Source organism: Choloepus didactylus, chromosome 25 (assembly GCF_015220235.1).
Source record: "Choloepus didactylus isolate mChoDid1 chromosome 25, mChoDid1.pri, whole genome shotgun sequence".
Taxonomy (NCBI): Eukaryota; Metazoa; Chordata; class Mammalia; order Pilosa; family Megalonychidae; genus Choloepus; species Choloepus didactylus.
Genome location: NC_051331.1, coordinates 1,710,877 through 1,727,843, shown reverse-complemented (window position 1 = coordinate 1,727,843; position 16,967 = coordinate 1,710,877). Strand labels below are relative to the sequence as shown.

The 16,967-nt window shown below is 64.7% G+C and overlaps 1 protein-coding gene across 2 annotated transcripts; it reads left to right on the top strand.

The window, feature by feature from the left end:
• Window positions 1-5,413: 5,413 nt before the first annotated feature.
• On the top strand, window positions 5,414-9,919 carry TMEM59L (transmembrane protein 59 like). 2 transcript variants are annotated; one of them, XM_037818029.1, is made up of 8 exons: window positions 5,414-5,645; window positions 6,302-6,446; window positions 6,530-6,633; window positions 7,566-7,718; window positions 8,077-8,179; window positions 8,920-9,037; window positions 9,121-9,238; window positions 9,437-9,919. In XM_037818029.1, the coding sequence occupies exons 1-8, from the start codon at window positions 5,478-5,480 to the stop codon at window positions 9,563-9,565; spliced, it is 1,038 nt and encodes a 345-aa protein (XP_037673957.1). In that variant the 5' UTR covers window positions 5,414-5,477; the 3' UTR covers window positions 9,566-9,919. The 2 variants fall into 2 exon arrangements, with proteins under 2 accessions (XP_037673957.1, XP_037673956.1); XM_037818028.1 differs by having other exon boundaries at window positions 5,440-5,645; window positions 7,563-7,718.
• Window positions 9,920-16,967: the final 7,048 nt, after the last annotated feature.

Genomic DNA, 16,967 nt, shown 5'->3' with positions numbered 1-16,967 from the left:
CGGCCCCGCCCCCGGCCCGGCCCAGGGGGGGCGGCGGGCCCCGCACCGGCCTCCCCGCCGCCCGCGGGCACCGCGCGCCCCGCCCGCCGGCCTCCGCCCCGCCGCGCCCCAGTCCCGCGGCCCAGAGCTCTCCGCTCCACGCCCAGACCGGCCCGGGATGTCCCTCTCCCACTCGCTCGCTCCCGCCTCCCCACTCCCAGTCTGAGACCCCGCGCTCCGAATCCCGTGTCCATGCTTGGCCCACCACCCGCACCCCGCCTGCCGTCCTGTGCCCGCTCAGTGCTCCCTGCGGCCCGCGGCCCGAGGCCTGGGTCCACGCCTGCGCTCCCCCCTCCTGGCCGGCTCCTGAGGCTCAGCCCCCCCCAGCTCTGGCCCCGCCCCCACTGAGCGGTCCCTGCGCCCCGCCTTTCCTCCACCCGTCTCCGGGCCCCCTCCTTTCTCTGGGGCCTGAAAGTAGCCCCCCGTCCCCAGCCCCCCGCGGGAAGGTTCCCCCAGCCGCCCCGGCCCAGCGAATCCCTGTCCCCAGGCCGCCTGCCCTCGACGCTCCGCGCACCGCTGGGCCCGAGACTTTGCTGGAGGGAAGACGGAAAGAGCAGGAAGGCACCGAGGCCAAGCCTCCGCCCCGGCCCGGCTGACCCGCTCGGGCCCCGTGCACGGGGCTGGGGCTCCTCGCAGCGCGCCGGGGCGTCAGGAGGGTGCTCCTGCGTGAGCGCATAGGAGACGTGGGCCCTCGTGGGAGCGGGGACGGGGCCTACCGAAGCATTTCGGCCTTGCGCGCGGAGTAGGAGGGGTTCCCGAGCGGAGAGCCGTAAGGAGTCCCCCCCCCGACTCCCGGATCCCCCCACACACGGAAAAATCCGCTCAGCGGCCCGCGGGTGGGGCGCGCCACGCGGTGAGTAATCGCTGCGGCGGCCGCCGCCCGGCTCCAGGTAACGCCGGCTGCCCGGAGCGACGCATAGTTTGTCTCGTTTTGCGCAGGGATCCTTCTCCGGGTTATTATTTTTGGCCACACACGGGGCTCGGGCTCCGGGACCCCTCCGGGTCCGGGAGCCTCACCCCTTTCTCCCGATCCTCCAGGAATAAAGGGTTCTCGGGCCTGGAGCCCGGAGGCCGCCCAGGAGGGCCGCCTAAAATGAGACTTCCTGGGCGCGCCTCAGTCCCCGGGTTTGGGTCGCAGCCCCGCCCCCCAGCCGCGTGTTTGGGGCGGCCCTGGGAGGGGAGGGGCTGTGGCTCCCCTGCGTCCAGGGTTCCGGTGGAGGCTGGGACCCCACCCCCCAGTGCTCCCACCCAACCAAGGGGATAAAAGTGGCTCCCCATCTTCTAGGCGGGTCCTGAGCTCAAGATGCCATAGTGTCAAAGAACAGACAGGAGGCTGGGGGAATAGCAGCCCCCTCCCCAGATCTGGCCTCTGGCTGGGGGATGGGGTTGGTGTGGGAGGGTAAAGCGAGGCAGACGTCCCCTGCCTCAGTTTCCCCTCTGGACCCCAAGCTAGCCTGGGGTAGGGGTGCAGGTTGCAAACAGCAGGAGGCTGGCACGGCTGAACACAGCACCCAGCATGTTCCCCTGGAGGGGAGGGGATCCGGGGACTCGGTTTGACCCCTCTGAGAAATGGGTCCCGGCCGGACTGTGCCAGGTGGTGGGGAGGGGCAGACAGAGGAGGCCATTCATTGGCCGGAATTGGGCTTCCCAGGCATGTGCCATCCAACCCCGCAGCCCCTGCCGCCCCTGCCGCCCCTGCTGCCCCTGCCTTGCTGAGGCTCCTGGGGAGGGGAGAGACATCTGACACCCCCTCCCCCAGGTCGTTGGAGGACTTCAGGTCTCTGTAGCAAAGTCTTGATCTTCCCCATCCCCCAATCTACCCCCAGTCTGCACCTCCCCCAGCCATTCCCGTCTTGGGAAAGGGCTCCCCTATCCACCCAGGTGCTCGGGCTGGAGACCTGGGGGCGTGCCTGACAGCTCTCCTTCCCTCATCCCCCATGTCCAATCCATCAGCAAATCCTGTTGGCTCCAATTCCAAAACACATCCTGATGCCGAGACTCGGACCCCTTCTCCCCAGCCCCACCGTCTCCCTCTGGGATGTAGCCTCTGGCTCCCCCCAGGCTTCTAGGCTTCTCTTCCCTCCAGCAGGCTGGGACCTTGTAAAAGAAGCAAAAGGTCTTTTCTCTCCCACCACCCTCTCCCACCTCCTCTCCTCCTCTCCCCACCCGTACCCCAGGGCTCCACTCCAGCCACTTCAGCTGCTGCTAATCTCCCAAACACTCCACGCTCCTTGCTGCCCCAGGGCCTTTGCACAGCAGGGATGCCAGTCCCCCCAATCCCCACCCCCCATCAGTGCTTTCACCAGATCATAGTTTAAAAGTCATCCCTTCAGAGAGCCCCCCCACCCTTCCCGGCCACTCTCCATGTCCTTCACCCTGTTTTATTGTCTTTGTAAAACTCATGGCTCTTTGAACATTTGTTTCCCCTGCAACTTATTTCTTTACACTGGGCCATGGGACAAGAGGTTAGAAAACATTTGCAAAATCAAAGGGCAGAGAATTTTCAGTTCCTCCAAGTAGCAAGAAAAGGGCCCCAGTGGGTCCTCCCACCCCAGGTCCAGCCAAGCCCGCGCCCCCCCCTTGCTGTGCGAACCAAGCCAGCCGCGGCCCCTCTCTGGTCCTTCCCAAGTGCACCCCTCCCCTAGAGCGCGACTTCCGCCCTCTGGGTGACCTTCACCCCATCTTTTGACTTTAGGGTATGGGGTCTAACCCTGCAGTGCCTCCTTTCCTGCCCTTTGGCGGGACTTAACCCCTTCCTCCCTGCTCCCACTGCCTCTGCACAGGAAGGAGAACCAGCATGGACAAAACTAGCCAATATTGACCCAAGTCCTTGAGGGTGGCTGGGAATGTACAGAGGAACAGATGGAAGGAGGGCCCCTTTCTCTCCTAAAGGTGCACCCCCACCCCCCACCCTGTGGGCTGGGGGAGGGGCTCCTCAGTCCTGAACCTGTCCTGGGATCCTGGGAGGCCCCCCAGATTCCAGGATTTGGAGAGGGTTGTTAAGTCAGGGAGGGGACAGTCTCATAGGAACCCGGAGCCAATGGAAATGAGGAGTGCACAAAGCCCCCCACACTCGGGGGGCTCCGCATATGGGATTAGCTCCCAGGCATTCCAGACCTGGGGTCCCAGGAAGGAGCGGTAAGGATCCTGGCGCCTGGGTCCTCTGGGAGCCTTAGAGATGGGGTGGGGGGTGCACACACCTGGTGGCAGGCCTGAGTGAGCCCCAGGCTTTGTCATTTCAAACCCGGGCTCCCTGGGCTGCAGGCATGGGAGGCGGGTCTTGGAAGCCCGGGGCCCCAGGAGGGGCACCCCAGACGTCTGGGTCCCGGGAGACGTCAGCTATGTGGGGTGGGGGGTGGGCAGGGGCGCGCTTCCTGCCCCCAGCCCAGCCAGCGCCGGCGCCACTGTGCCGAGCTCTCCCCCCCACCCAGCCCGGACCCGCCCTGGGGGTGGGGGTCAGCGGGGTCGTGCTGAGGGCGGCGAGGGACAAAGGGCGCTTGTCCGCCGGGCGCCCTGACCTCGGCCGCGGCTTCTCGGACGCGCAGGCCGCGGCTGATTCACTCCCCGCCGCCGCAGCGCCCCCCGCCCCCGGCCGGGCCACCCCGGGGGGTAGGAAGTGGGGGGCGGCGAGGGGCGGCGCCGAGTCAACTTTCCCTCTTAAGCCCCGAAGGAATGTCGGCGGATTTCCTGAAACCCGACCCCGGCCGCCCGGCCGCCCGCCGCCCCTCACCTGGACCGGCTCTCTGGGGAACGGCTAGGAGGGGCGCGGGAGGGGGCCTCACCTGGGGGGACCGGGGTCAAGTCCTCCTTCCGCTCCCCCCTCCAGCCGCCTCCTGGAGCGGAAAAGGGGTGGGTGGGTCCCAATCAAACACTCTCCTCCCCGCTCTGGGCGGCTGGGGGCAGCGGCCGCACCCCTCCAGCCTCAGTTTCCCTTTCTGCAAAAACGCCCAGTGCGCCCGCTCCTTCTGCGCTCTCAGCGACCCTCTTATGCCGGGCGACCGCCCGCCGGGCCCTGCCAGGCAGCGCCCCGGGGGGCCTCTCTCTGCTTCTCCCTTCCGCTCCAGAGCCGCGGTGTCCTGGCTGTGAAGTGGGCCGCGCTCCCGGGGCCAACACAGAATCGTGGGAAAAGAGCTGCAAAGAGCATTGGCGATGGACTGGCAGTTATTCTCCAGCAGGGGTGAAGCGCGCGGGGTTCCGGAATTGGTACCTGGGGGTTCGAATCCCGGCTCTGCCCAGGGTTCCTGGGGCCCGCGTCCCCCCTCCCCGGGAAAAGGGGGACGGAATGGGTCCTAACCCCCGGGCACCCAGGCGCGGGCCTGGCACGCTGTGGGCTGGACGCCGGGTTCCCCTGTTCTCCCCAGCCGGCGGGGTCGCCGCGGCCTCCGCCCGGGAGGGGCGAGGAGGGGCGCGGCGGCGGCGGGATCCAGATGTTCGGGGTCCGCCTGGCACAGCCGCGCCTGATTAAGCCACGTGGAGGCCGGCCCGGGCCGCGGAGATGAAAGCGCCGAGGTCCCCGCAGGAAGGGCGCGCCAAGCCCCCCTCCCCGGGTCCCTTCCTCCCCGGCCCGAACCTGCGGCGCCCTCTGCCCCGTCAACCCCGCAGGGCTGCCACCCAGTCTGCGGGGGCGGAGCGCGGCCCGGGGCGCGCGGGCGGGGGCGGGGCGCGGCCTCCGCAGGCACCTGCGCTGGGCGCGCGAGGCTCGGAGCAGGTATGTCCGCGGGGCACCGCTTTCCGCGCCTGGCAGAGGGGACCTGAAGGCACCCCTAACCGGAGTCGGCTACCTTGGGGTGTGGCAGTTTGGGAAGCCAGAAGGGGCTCTGACCGTCCCACATTTCCTTGCGAGAGTGAGTTATTTAGCAGCCCTCCGTCCACGTGTGCACCCCTGTGCCCACCCGGTGCCGGGGGAGATGGAGCCAGACAACCCCAGTTCCGTGGATCTGGGCGGGGCCGGAGGAGGGCGCACAAGTCACTTCTCCTCTGACCCGGTGTCCTTGGAGTCGCGGCCCCGGCACCCCTGACCCGGTCCTGACGCCCTCAGCGCCCTCCTGCACCACGCTGCTTCCCTCCTCGGGGCCTTTGCACCGACTGCTGCGTGCGCCCGGATTGCACGAGCCACCCCCCCCCCCGACCCCCGGGCGACCGAGCCCGGTCTCCTCTCCCCATTTGCTTCCCCTCGCCCCCAGCGCCGCCTGAGAGCCCCCCGGCCGTGGGTGCCAGGGAGATTCGACGGGGCTCCGCGGCACAGACGGGCCGACGGCGGGTCTGCGCGCGAGCCACCTGCCCGCGTCCCCGCACCCCGGCGCTGCGGCGGCGCGGCCTCCCCGCGTCCCCCGCCCCCCCTTCCCAGGCTGCCTCGCTCGGGTGACGTCAGCGCCGGTCCCCGCGCCGCAGCCTCCGCGCTGCGCCCCAGCCCCGCGCCCCCCGCGCCCAGCCCGGCCATGGCGACCGCCGTGTCGCCGCTGCCGCTGCTGCTGCTGCTGCTACTGCTGCCGCCGCCCGGCGCCCTCGCGCCACCCGCTCGCGACCCCTTCGCCCCGCAGCTCGGGGACACGCAGAGCTGCCAGCTGCGATGCCGCGACCGCGACCCCGGCCCGCGGCCCTCGCAGGTCCGACGCGGGAGGCGCAGGCGCGAGGACCCCGGGTCTCTCCCATAGCGGGGCAGGTGCTGGGGCTGGGGGTCGCTCCGATGAAGGAGGGATTGGGGCTGGGGGTCCCTGGGATGGGAGGGGAAGCTAGGATTGGGGGGCCCTGGGGCAGGGAGTGGCGTGGGGGTCTGAGGTTCCCAATGTCGCCTGCGGGTCGCCACACTGCTGCGCAAGGACCCTCGGGCGCACCTCTTGTCTCCCTGGCTCCCCCCACGCCCACCCCAGCTCCTTTCTCTTCAACTAATTGGCTTCTGCATCCTCCTCCCGAGCCCCCACCCCTGGCTACCAGCCCCCCCAAGCCAGATCACTCTGCAAGCCAGATCCCCATGTTCCCAAGTCCTGAGGGCAATTAAACCTCCTCTCCGACTAACTTCCCCCTCCTCCTTCAAGTCTGAGAACCCCCCTCATCTGCCCTCCTCCCTGGAGCCATCAGACCTCTCTCCCTCCTCCCCAGTGCTCCGTCCTCCATCCCCCTTCTCAAGCCCCCCTCACCTCCTCAGCCCCATTTCCCTGCTCCCTGCTCCCCCTCCCCTGAGTGCTGCCAGCCTCCCCTCCCCCCCAGGATTCCCCCTTCCACCCTGCCCCCTGGCCTGAGCCACCTATCCCCCCCACCCCAGGCAGGGCTGGAGGTCCCCTCCGAGTCTCCCCACGACAGGGCCGTGCTGCTCAGCGCCTGCGAGCGCGGCTGCCGCCTCTTTTCTATCTGCCGCTTTGTGGCCAGGAGCGCCAAGCCCAATGCCACCCAGGCCGAGTGCCAAGCAGGTGAGAGCCGGCTGGGGGGGATGGGTGGGGGGAGTGGGGGTGGGGGATCCCTGATCGCCCCCAATGGCACCTCCGCCCCACAGCCTGCGTGGAGGCCTACGTGCAGGAGCCAGAGCAGCAGGCCTGCAGCCAGGGGTGCCGGAGCCTGTCGCCGGAGCCCGAGCCCCAGCAGAAGCAGGAGCCCCAGGTGGGCACCCCCTGGCCGGCCGCCCTGCCCCTCCCCGCAGCCGCGCCCCCAGCCGTCCTCACCTCCAGGGTCCCCAGGCGGGAGCCAAGCACAGCCCAAATTCCTCACCCTACCCAGAGGCAGAGGCCAGCAACCCCTCCAGCCCCACTCCCATGGTGCCCCGGGATGGGGATGCCACCTGGGCTTATAACAGGCCCTCTTGTCACTCACCTTCAGCAGTGCCAGAGCAGGCTTTATGGAGCACCTACTGTGTACCAGGCGCTGCTGCAAGCTGCGTACCTCATGAGCAGGTGGTCACGGCCATCTGGGCAGTGGGGGGCTCAGACGAGGGTTTAGTGGTTCCAATAGGGGCGACCTCCCAAGCACCCCCTTCTCTTCCTCTCTGGGGGAGAAATAAGTGCTCACCTGTCATAATCCATGAGGGAGTCTAGTTGATGCTGCCTCCGGGAAACTGAGGCACAGAAGTCACTTGGCACACGAGAGACCCACAGAACTGGGTCCCTCTCCCTCCCGTGCCCACCCCCCTGCAGGTTCTCTACTCCATGCCCATCACCCTTTCTTGTTCTCAGTTCCCTCCTGATGCCATCCAAACAAGAATAAAGGTGGGGGGGGGGCCTCTGACAGCAGCGGTGGCTGCATTAGGTGCTCAGGCTGGGCCGGGCACCTGGGGGTAGCCAGTAATTTTCCTTTCATAGAAAACCCCACTGTAGGGCTCAGAGAGGGCAGTCCGCTTCCCCACAGACACACAGCGGGGCAAGTGCAGCGCCAAGGTCTGCCCATGTTATCCCGTTGCCCCACACCCCTTGGCCAACCCATCACAGGAAGTTCTCCCAACCCTCTCCGGCTTGCAAACCTCCCCAATGGGTCCATGCGCACCCCCACACCCCCCCCCCCCAGTGACACTTCTGTGCCTCGGGCCTCTCCTACAGCAGAGAAAAGTCCTGGAAGCTCCTGGTGGGGCCCTCTCACTCCTGGACCTGCTCTCCACTCTGTGCAATGACCTCATCAGCTCGGCCCAGGGTTTTGTGTCCTCCACCTGGACCTACTACCTGCAGACAGACAATGGGAAGGTGGTGGTCTTCCAGGTGAGGGCTCTGGCAGGGGGCACACCAACCCAGCAGCGGGTGGTGGGAGAGAGGGGAGGGTGCATCAGCTCTTGGCTCACAGAACACAAAGTCCACCTGTGGGCCAGCATCAGGCACAGCTGGATCCAGGGGCTTGCTCGCGGGATGGATGCTTGAGGGGAGCTAAGCTGGGGTTCGTTCTGATTGGCCCTCTCTGGGTCATGTGACTGCTTATTTGCCAATCTCTGTTGGCTCGGGCCAGGTCCTCTACCTCCTTCTGAGGCTGGGGCCAAGTGCCCCGTGCCAGGGCATCCCCCCAGCCCCCGGTGGACAAGGTGGGGCCCTGCTAAGGGGCGTCTCTGCCTGGTCCTGCTTGCAGACGCAGCCCGTGGTGGAGAGCCCAGGGCCTGAGGGTGCCCGGCTGCAGCGTGTGGAGGTGACCTGGCGGGGATCCCTGCCCGACGCCTTGGAGGTGCACGTGGGTAAGACCGGAAGAGCCAGGGCTCCTTCCACGGGGGGCCACGGCCCCAGTGAATCCTCCCCAGCGAGTTCTCCCCACCAGCACAGCCTCAGGAGAATCGCCTGCAAGGCCAGTGGCCAGGATTGGGCCCTCTGGCTCAGCTCCTGGGGTTTCAGATTTCAGCTCCTGGGGTTCCTTGTGCGCCTCCCAGAATTCCTCTGTCTCCTTCCCAGAATTCCTTAGTCCAGCTCCCAGAGTTCCCTTGTCTACCTACTAGGGTTCCTCCGTCCACTTCCCAGAATTCCTCTGTGCACCTACCAGGATTCCTTTGTCCATCTCCCAGAATTCCTCTGTCTACCTCCTATAATGCCTTTGTCCACCTACCAGAATTCCTCTGTCCACCTCCCAGAATTCTTTTGTCTGCCTCCCGGAATTCCTTAGTCCAACTCCCAGGGTTTCTTTGTCCACCTCCCAGAATTCCTCAGTGCACCTCTTGGGGCTCCTTGTCCACCTCCCAGGGCTCCTTGTCCACTTCCCAGAGTTTCTTTGTCCACCTCCCAGAATTCCTCTGTCCATCTCCCAGAATTCCTTTGTCCACCTCCCAGAATTCCATTGTCCGCCTCCCAGAATCCCTCTGCCCGCCTCCCGGGGCTCCTCGTCCCCCTCCCGGCCGGTGGTCTCCGCCCGGGCCTCGTGGCCCCGTTGTGGGGTCCGGCCCCGGCTCCAGGCGCCGCTGGGCTTTCAGGGCACCGCTGCCCTCAGACCCCGTAGGCCCCCTGGACAAGGTGCGAAAGGCCAAGATCCGGGTCAAGACCAGCAGCAAGGCCCAGGGGGAGCCCGAGGAGCTGCAGGACAACGACTTCCTCAGCTGCATGTCCCGGTGCGCGCGGGCCCTGGGCGGGGAGCGGGGGGCGCGGGGCAGGAGCGGCCCCCCAGCCGCTGAGCGGAGCCTCCCGGGGGCAGGCGCTCGGGGCTGCCGCGCTGGATCCTGGCCTGCTGCCTCTTCCTCTCGGTGCTGGTGATGCTGTGGCTGAGCTGCTCCTCGCTGGTGACCGCCCCGGGCCAGCGCCTCAGGGTCCAGGTGGGCGGGGCTGGTGGATGGGGCGGGGCCTGGGCTGGTGGGCGGGGCCAGGCGTCCCTCCTCCCCCTCCTCCCAGGCAGAGGGACCCGGACGGCCCTGTGACGTCGGGAGGGAACAACCCCCACCCCTCCAGCCCCCATCCATCGGGGTGAGCTGGGGCCGGGGTGGCACCAGTGTCACCTCCTGCCGCCCCCACAGTCCCTGACCCTGGAGCAGCACAAGGGCTTCCTGGTGGAGCCCGACTGGGCCCTGTACCCGCCGCCATCGCCCTCCTGTGAGGACAGCCCCCCGCCCTACAAGCTCAAGCTGGACCTGACCAAGCTGTAGGCCCCCGGCTGCCCAGGGCCCTGCCCGGCGCCCAGGGGTCTCGGGGGGTCCCTCCCGGGGCTTCTCCATCCCCAAGTCCTTTCACCAGTTCTGCGCCCCACCCCAGGGTCCTGGGGGTCGCCGTGCCCTGTTGGGGGGGGGCAGGTCAGGATCTGCCCTTGGTCCCTCACTGCCCCCCCTTTCCTCGGGGCTGTACCCCTCTTTGTCTTCTGTTGTGTGGCTTCTGAGTATTTGAACCCCAGTCTTTGTGCCACCTTCCCCCTAAGGTCTTGCTGGAGGCTGTCCCCTGCTTTCCTGTCCCACCCATGCAAGGGGACGGGTGGGTGGCTCTGGGCCGGGAGGGGTGCAGCACTGGGGGTGGGGGAATAAACCAAGTATATAAAAGACGTCTGGGGCCGAGTCGCTTCTGTTGGTCTGTCCGTCAGCCTTGGGGGCGTGGCCAGAGCATGGCCATGACCTCTGCCCCCCACCCTGGGAACTGCCCCCTAACCCAAGTGGTGGCAACTGCTGCCTCCTGGAGGGACACCCTGTCTGTCACCCATCCCCTGTCACTCTCCCAACCCAGGGGTGCTCCTGGAGGAAGTGGCCCCTGCCACCCTGGGCCTGTGTGTCCCTGCTGTGGATGGGCATGCTGGGTCCCGAAGGGCAGGCTGGGTATTTTTTCTCCAATCCAATGTCTGTTCCCCTTTCTTTTGGGGGAGGCTGGTGTGTTCGCTCCCCTTCTCTGACCCAAGGGACCAAAGTTGGCCCATTAGCCTTCACCCCCAGCCCTGAGCATTTGAGAGGGGCCAGGCACAGCCCTGCACCCCACCCTTCCTGTCCCCACAATCCCCCGCAGTCTCCTCCAGACCCTTCTGGCAAATTCCCTTCTCCCGTCAGCTGACTGGAATAGGTTTCTGTTGCTTGCACCCAGGGATTCTTGGCCGGCGCAGACCTCATCTCCTGGGGAGAGTTTGGGGGTGAGGGCCACAGTGCCCCAACCTATCGGGAAAGGGCGGAAGTTTCTTTCTGGGGGCTCCAGGCTGGTGGGGTGATGGGGGCTGGGCATCCAGAGAGGTTTACCCACATTCTCCCACCCCATGGGTGCCCCATCTTCCGCTAGATGGAGGGGTGAGACGGCAGGGTGGGGGTTCTCTCCCTGCATCCCCCAACCCAAGGTCCCAGCTCCAGCAGGTCATCTGTCTGGTATTGGGGAGCCCCCTGTCCTCCCCTCTGAGAAGACCCCGTTTATTAAAGCCCCCCGAGTTGCTGCCTGGACCCGGGTTCAACCCAGAGGCTGCCTTTGGCCCCCAGGTGGTTTTCTGGGCCCTAGGCGGGGTCTCGGGGCAGCCCCTAAGGAAATCTGCCCGGGAAATGCCTAGAAGTTTCCGCCACGAGGGGGACTGTTCCCCTGTCCCACCCCACCCAAAGGCACTTGCGTTTTTCCTTTTATTTCATTTAAATTGGTTGATGGTTATGTTTGACCAGCTACCACCTCAGCCAGTCTGGCTCTGAAGGGACCCCCATCTGTCACCTGTGTGCCCAGCAGCCGGTCTCTCCGGGTGGCGGTGATGGTGGCCTGGACCCCAGGGGTGGCCACGGAGGCAGAGAATTTTCCGGCTCCAGGCCACCATCACCTCCCATCCAACAACAGCGCGCCCTCCCCAGGGCTCTCCCTGCTGCCCCCCAAGCGTGCTCCAGGCCCCAACCGGGGACCTATGGGTAGAAAGCAAATCCAATCCCCAAATCGCCCGCTTCCAGGGGGGACTGTTACTTTAAGGAGCACAAACCTGTAAACGTGCCAGTGGGGCCCCCCACGCCAGGCCCCAACCCAGTCCCCACCCTTCACTCACTGCACCCCAATACACGGGGTCCTCACTGCAGTCCTCGAGGCCGCCTTGTTCCTTCCTTATTATCCCCATTTCCTGTGGCCTCGTGTGGACCTCGCTCACAATTGACTAATAACCACTGGCTCCGACCGTGTTGGCCTCTTTTACCCTGACATTTATAATCTCTGTGAAGACGGCACCCCAGGAATTCTAGGCCAGAGAAGGCCATGCGTTTATTCACCAGACGTTGGTTGCACGTTTTTTAAGTTCCAGGTAATTCCTTTTCTGGGGTGTCTCTCCATCTCTCGTCTGTACCCCAAAGCCAGCCCTTTCCCAGGGTTCCCAGCCTCAGCCTCACCCTATCAGGTCTGTGCCTCCCTCCCCAGGCCCCCGAGGAGGTCCTGGTGCCCTTGGATACCGACGTAGTGCCCTGTGCTCGCTGCTCGAGGCCTTGTAATCCTCGTCGACCTGGCCACCACTTCTCCGGCTGCTTTCTTCGCATCCTTGGTGTGGAGACCAAACGGGCTCTTTCCTTGCTGATCTCAGTGGTGGCATCAAGTTCAGCCCCTGGGCTCTCGCTCCAGCCATCCCTTCTGGAAATGTCGTCGTGGGCTTGGCAGGGTCCTACCCAGCACCTGTCATGCCCTTGTGCCTCTAACAGAAACCTGGCTCAGCCTGTGGGGCTTGGGGGCTGCACACCAGCCCAGCCTCCCCTGGCCTGGGTGGGATTTATTGAGAGAGAAACATGCCCTGTGCACTGGGGTTGCTGAGCTGGGATGAGCTGAGCCTGGAGTTGGCGAGGGCCTTTGGCCACCACAATGACCGAGCCTGCCAGAAGGGTGACGTCACAAAGCCCTGGATCAAGCTGTACCTGAAGCCCACCCAGCCCCTAAGCCAGCTGGACTGGGCTTCTGCCCCCTGGACCAGAAAAGTCAGGACTGGTCCATCTCCTTCCCTCGAGCCCAAGAAGCCTCCCCCACCCAGGGCGCGTGGTTAGCGTTTTTATTCAGTGATGTGTGTCTCGTGAATTAATTCTTTTGAAATCGCATTTTAATTAATTGATTTCACTTTAAATGGAGATAAAAATCCAGTTAAAGCAAAAGTCACCATTTCAACCATCTCAAAGTGCACGCATTGGTGGTTTTTAGTACATTCCCAGAGTTGTGCGACCCTCACCACTCTGATTCCAGAAGTTTCAGGATCCCGGACAAACCCATGTCCTTTAGGCAGCTGCTCCCCAACCCCACCCTAGTGAGTTAATTCTTGCAGCCCAGGGTGGGCCCAGAGTGGCTGCGTCTTAAGTGTGGTGCAGATTAGGGCAGGTGGTGAGGGAAGGCTGCCTGGAGGAGGTGGTGGCCGACTGGGCTCTGACGGTTGGGCAGAATCTCTGCCCGGCCTGATTTTTCCCTTGATCACTGGATGTCCGACCCTAGCCCTATTTTATTAGTCTCTTCCTCGTGGGTCACCTCCTTGGTGAGGACCCCGAGCCCCTTGTCTGAGCCTCTTGGGCGTCCAGGCCCCCAGACCTGTGGCAGAAGGACCTGTGGTGCCACGCGGAGGCCTGTGGGCTCGTGTCTCCTCTGGGGTCTCTGGAGAGAGGGGCCTTTGTCCCCAAGCCGGGTGAGGCCGTGGGGGTGACACGGTGGCCTGCCCCCGCCTTCTCCTTTCTCCGTCCTCCTGCACCCACCAGAGACCAGGTGGAGGGTGGGTGGCAGGTGTCATAGCAACAGGTGGCAGCATCCCGGCAGCTGGGTGGCCCAGGGTTGCCATGGCAACTGCCTCTCCTGGTTCCCTGGCGACAGGAATGTGCTCTTGGCCCAGGGGCAGGAATCGGGGAAGGGAGGAAAAGTGTGTGTGGGGGGTGTGGGGGTGCACAGAAACCTCTGTAGGTGCCGGGTGCAAGGAATGGAGCTGAGTTCCACCCTCCCCAGGGGTCCACCGGCCAGGCCCGGCCCCTACGTGCACCCTGAGCTGGCGGCTGCCCAGGTGGAGCCAGAGCCCAGGGCCCCGTCCCCAGGGTCACCCCACAGCCTTCTCCCCCTGCCTGGAAGCTCCCCTCTTTCCCACCAACCCTTCCCAGGCTCCCGGCTCATCTGCTCCCACCTCCAGAGCCGCAAGCCCCAGCTCATGGCATTACCATGTTGACAATTAAGTCACTGCTTGTTTGCTGGTGTGATAAGTGGTTTAATAAATGCTCCCCCTGCAGAGGTGATGCACCAGCGGGCCAGGAGGCTCTCCGTGCATCTCTGTTGACAGCTCCTGCCCTGCTCCGGCCTGCACACTCGCCCCGCTGTGGGGCCCGTCTCCTTCCTGCAAGCACACCAAGCTCCTGGCTCCGGACCCAGAACCTTCACTTGACTACCTTCTGGGATGTTCTGGAACACTCTAGATTGTTCCAGAATGTTCTGGAATGCCCTGGAGCATCCTAGAACAGTCTGTCCCCTGCTGCTACCAAAGCTCAGAAATCGGCCCTTCAGCCCCTGCCCCGGGTCACTCTCTGCCAAGGCCATCAAGGAAATCACCGCCACCGGGAAGGGCCTGGGGCATTTATCGATTGTGCGTCTCAGGCTCGTCTCTCCCCTTAGAATATAGGTTCCAGAATATTCTGGAACATGCAGGCCGGGGCTGGGCTGGCGTGCTTAGGGTCCCATCTGTAGTGTGCAGCAGGTGGGTTAAAAGCGTGTGTGACCAAACAGTGCGGGAGCCACACAGCCAGCCGGACACAGGCGTTCAGAGCCCGAATGGAGGAAGGAGCCAGTTCTGACCACAGGCAGGGGTCCTGCCAGCCCTGCTTTTCAGACACGAATCTGGAGCCCAAGCAGAGCCCCCAGGCTTCCTCCCCACACCACGTGCTGGCAGTGTCTGGGGCTCTGCAGCCGCGGGGTGGACATTGCAGTAAAGAAGATGAAGAATAAGCAAGAAGAGTAAAATTAACTCAGTGGGTCCTCAAAATGCCCCTACAGTCACCGCGAGGCCCGGCAATTCCGCTCCCAGGGGCAGACCCCAGAGAGTTGAGAGCAGGCGCACAAGCTGACCCAGGCACGTGGGTGTGCCAGCGGCAGGATGCGCAGCCACCAGAAGGTGGCACAGCCGAGTGTCCTTCCACGGATGACGGAGATGCAGAGTGCAGTCCACTGCACAGTGGAAAACTACTCGGCCCAGAAGAAGGATGAGGTTCCGCTGCCATGAGCCTGAGCCTTGCGGACAACGGAACTCAGATCGTCCGGTTCCGTTTCCGTGAAATGTCCTGAAACTGGCCAATCTACAGGGACAGAAAGTAGATTAGCAGCTGCCAGGGGATGGGGTGGGTAACTGAGAGGGGGGTTCTTGCTTCCTGGGTGTGGAGTTTCTATTTGGGGGGATGAAAATGTCCTAGTGTTGACCGTGGTGGCAGCTGCATTTATCAGCAAACAGACTAAAAAGCCCAAAACTGCACATTTTAAATGGGCGAATTGTACGATATGTGAATTATATCTCAGTAAAGCTTTAAAAAAACAATAAAGCAGTTGCAGGACAAAGGGTAATAAAGAGAACAGACACATCGGGTGTCGGCTGTCCATCTCGCCGAGAAGGAAACGGGGGCATTGGGGGCTCATGGCTGTTCAGGAGTCTGGGACCGACAGGGTGGAGGTGGTATGAAAGCGAGGTGTCCAAGGCCTCCTCTGTAACACCTGTAGCCCCGAGAGCCCCCCAGCTGGCCCGGGGCACGGGAGCAGGTGGCCAGGCCCTGCCCGTGGGAGAGCTGTGCCAGCTGTGGCCAGATGGCGGCTGGGCCTGATGGACACAGCCAGCCTGTCCCAGCCCCGGTGGGGTCTGCTGGCCATGGGCCATCAGCACCAGGCCAGGAGTGTGCAATGGGTGCTGGAGTCTCGCGTGTGCCCCTGCCACCTGTGTCTGCCCCATCCCGCAATGGCAGCTGGAACCTCACCCTGCCTCACCCCAACTTTTACTGTGAAGTGCCACCTCCACCCCGCCCTGACGCCACCCACCCTGTGTCCACCCCCTCCCTGTCGCTCTTTCTCCCACCTTGCCACACTCCAGCCATGATCCTGCCCCAGGGCCTTTGCATGTACCGAGGAGCCCAGTGACCCTGTCCTGCCAGCCGCTGTCGGATTTGGGCCGTGTGTGTGACCCCTGGGTCGGACCTTGGTGAGGTGTCTGTGTGGGTGTGGAGGGCTGCGTGTGGGGCGGGCGGGTGAGCTGGACGGCTCGGGATTGTGTGCACAAAAGGCTCACAAGGCCAGCTGACAAGGGTGCGTGTCCAGAGCTGGCCGAAAAGCAGGCTACTCACACACATACACTTCTAAGGACATTTATCGAGTGCTTGCTGTGTACTGGAAACTTCCATGGCACCCTCCAGCACCCGGTATCTGTTGAATTGTGCAGTGTTGATGACTGAACATTTTACATAATGATTAGGCACTTGCTGTGTACCTGCCCCTCTGCGGAGACAAGTCGGAGGGGCCTGGCCCTACCTGCAGGAGCCCACCCAGACAGGCCCCTGTCCCTCCTGTGGAGTGTCCGGACCGGGGCCACCCCTTTCTCCCAGCGCTGACTTCAGGGAGGTCTCTGAGCCCCGTGGGGCCCTGGGGCCCTGCCCAAGGCTGCCCTAGGAGGGTTCTGACCCAGGGTGAAAGGATAAATGGGCTTCGGGCTGGAAGGGGGTCCCGGGTGCTGGGACCCTCCCAGGGTGGAGAGTCTGGGCCTCCAGTGGTGTGGGGATAGGAGGGGGGAGGGGAAAGCAGGAAGAGAAGATGGAGGGACACAGCCCATGGACCCCAATGATGAAGGTTGGGGTGTTTGGGGGACTGGAGGGGTCTGTGGGAGTTGACTTAGCAGAATGGACTTTGGGGGTGTAAGTGTGGGTTTGAAGTGTCTGGGGGCAGAAATTTGGGGGACTGGAAGTTGGGATTTGAATAAAGGATGGGGGAGACAGTGTGAGGGTGTGGTTTGGGGATGTGAAAACTGGAATTGGTGGATGAAGCAGGAGGTTTGGGATCTGAGGGTGGAGATTCTCGGGGTTAGGGGGCTTGGAGGTCATGGCCTGGACTCAAGGTGTTTCGGGCAGAGGGAGACCTTGGGGAGGGAGCAAGGCTCGGGATTCCCAGGTTTGAGGGCTGGGTGGCGTGGGCGTTCAGAGATTGAGGGGAGCTCCGGATCTGTCAACCTGTTCACCTAGGCCCCGCCCCGCCCCCTCCCAGGTGGGGCATCGCCCCACCCACCCGCGGGCCCCGCCCCAACCTCGAGGCCTTCCCGGGTCCACCAGCGGCCGTATAGGCAGGCCCCACCCACCTGCAGACTCTCCCCGCCCCTTCTCAGACCAGCCCCTCCCCTCCCGGCAGTGGCCCCGCCCCCTGCATTCAGGCCCCGCCCATCCGCAGAGCCGTCCGGCCCGGCACACAAGCCCCGAAAGCTCCACCCCCGGGCACCCCCGACGGAAGGCCCCGCCCCCACAGACAGACCCCACCCACCCGCAGACTCTCCCCGCCCCTTTCCGCCCGGCTCCGCCCCCGCGGCCTGGCCCCGCCCTTTCCCCGCCCCTCAGGGTGGCGCGCTCTGCCCGGCCCCGGGCGCGCGGGGCGGCTGGAAGATGG

Coding starts and splice junctions, on each gene's coding strand:
- TMEM59L (XM_037818028.1), top strand. CDS start 5,478: ATGGCGACCGCCGTGTCGCCGCTGCCGCTGCTGCTGCTGCTGCTACTG. Junction 7,719..8,076: donor GGAAGGTGGTGGTCTTCCAG/GTGAGGGCTCTG, acceptor TCCTGCTTGCAG/ACGCAGCCCGTGGTGGAGAG. Junction 8,180..8,919: donor CGCCTTGGAGGTGCACGTGG/GTAAGACCGGAA, acceptor CGCTGCCCTCAG/ACCCCGTAGGCCCCCTGGAC.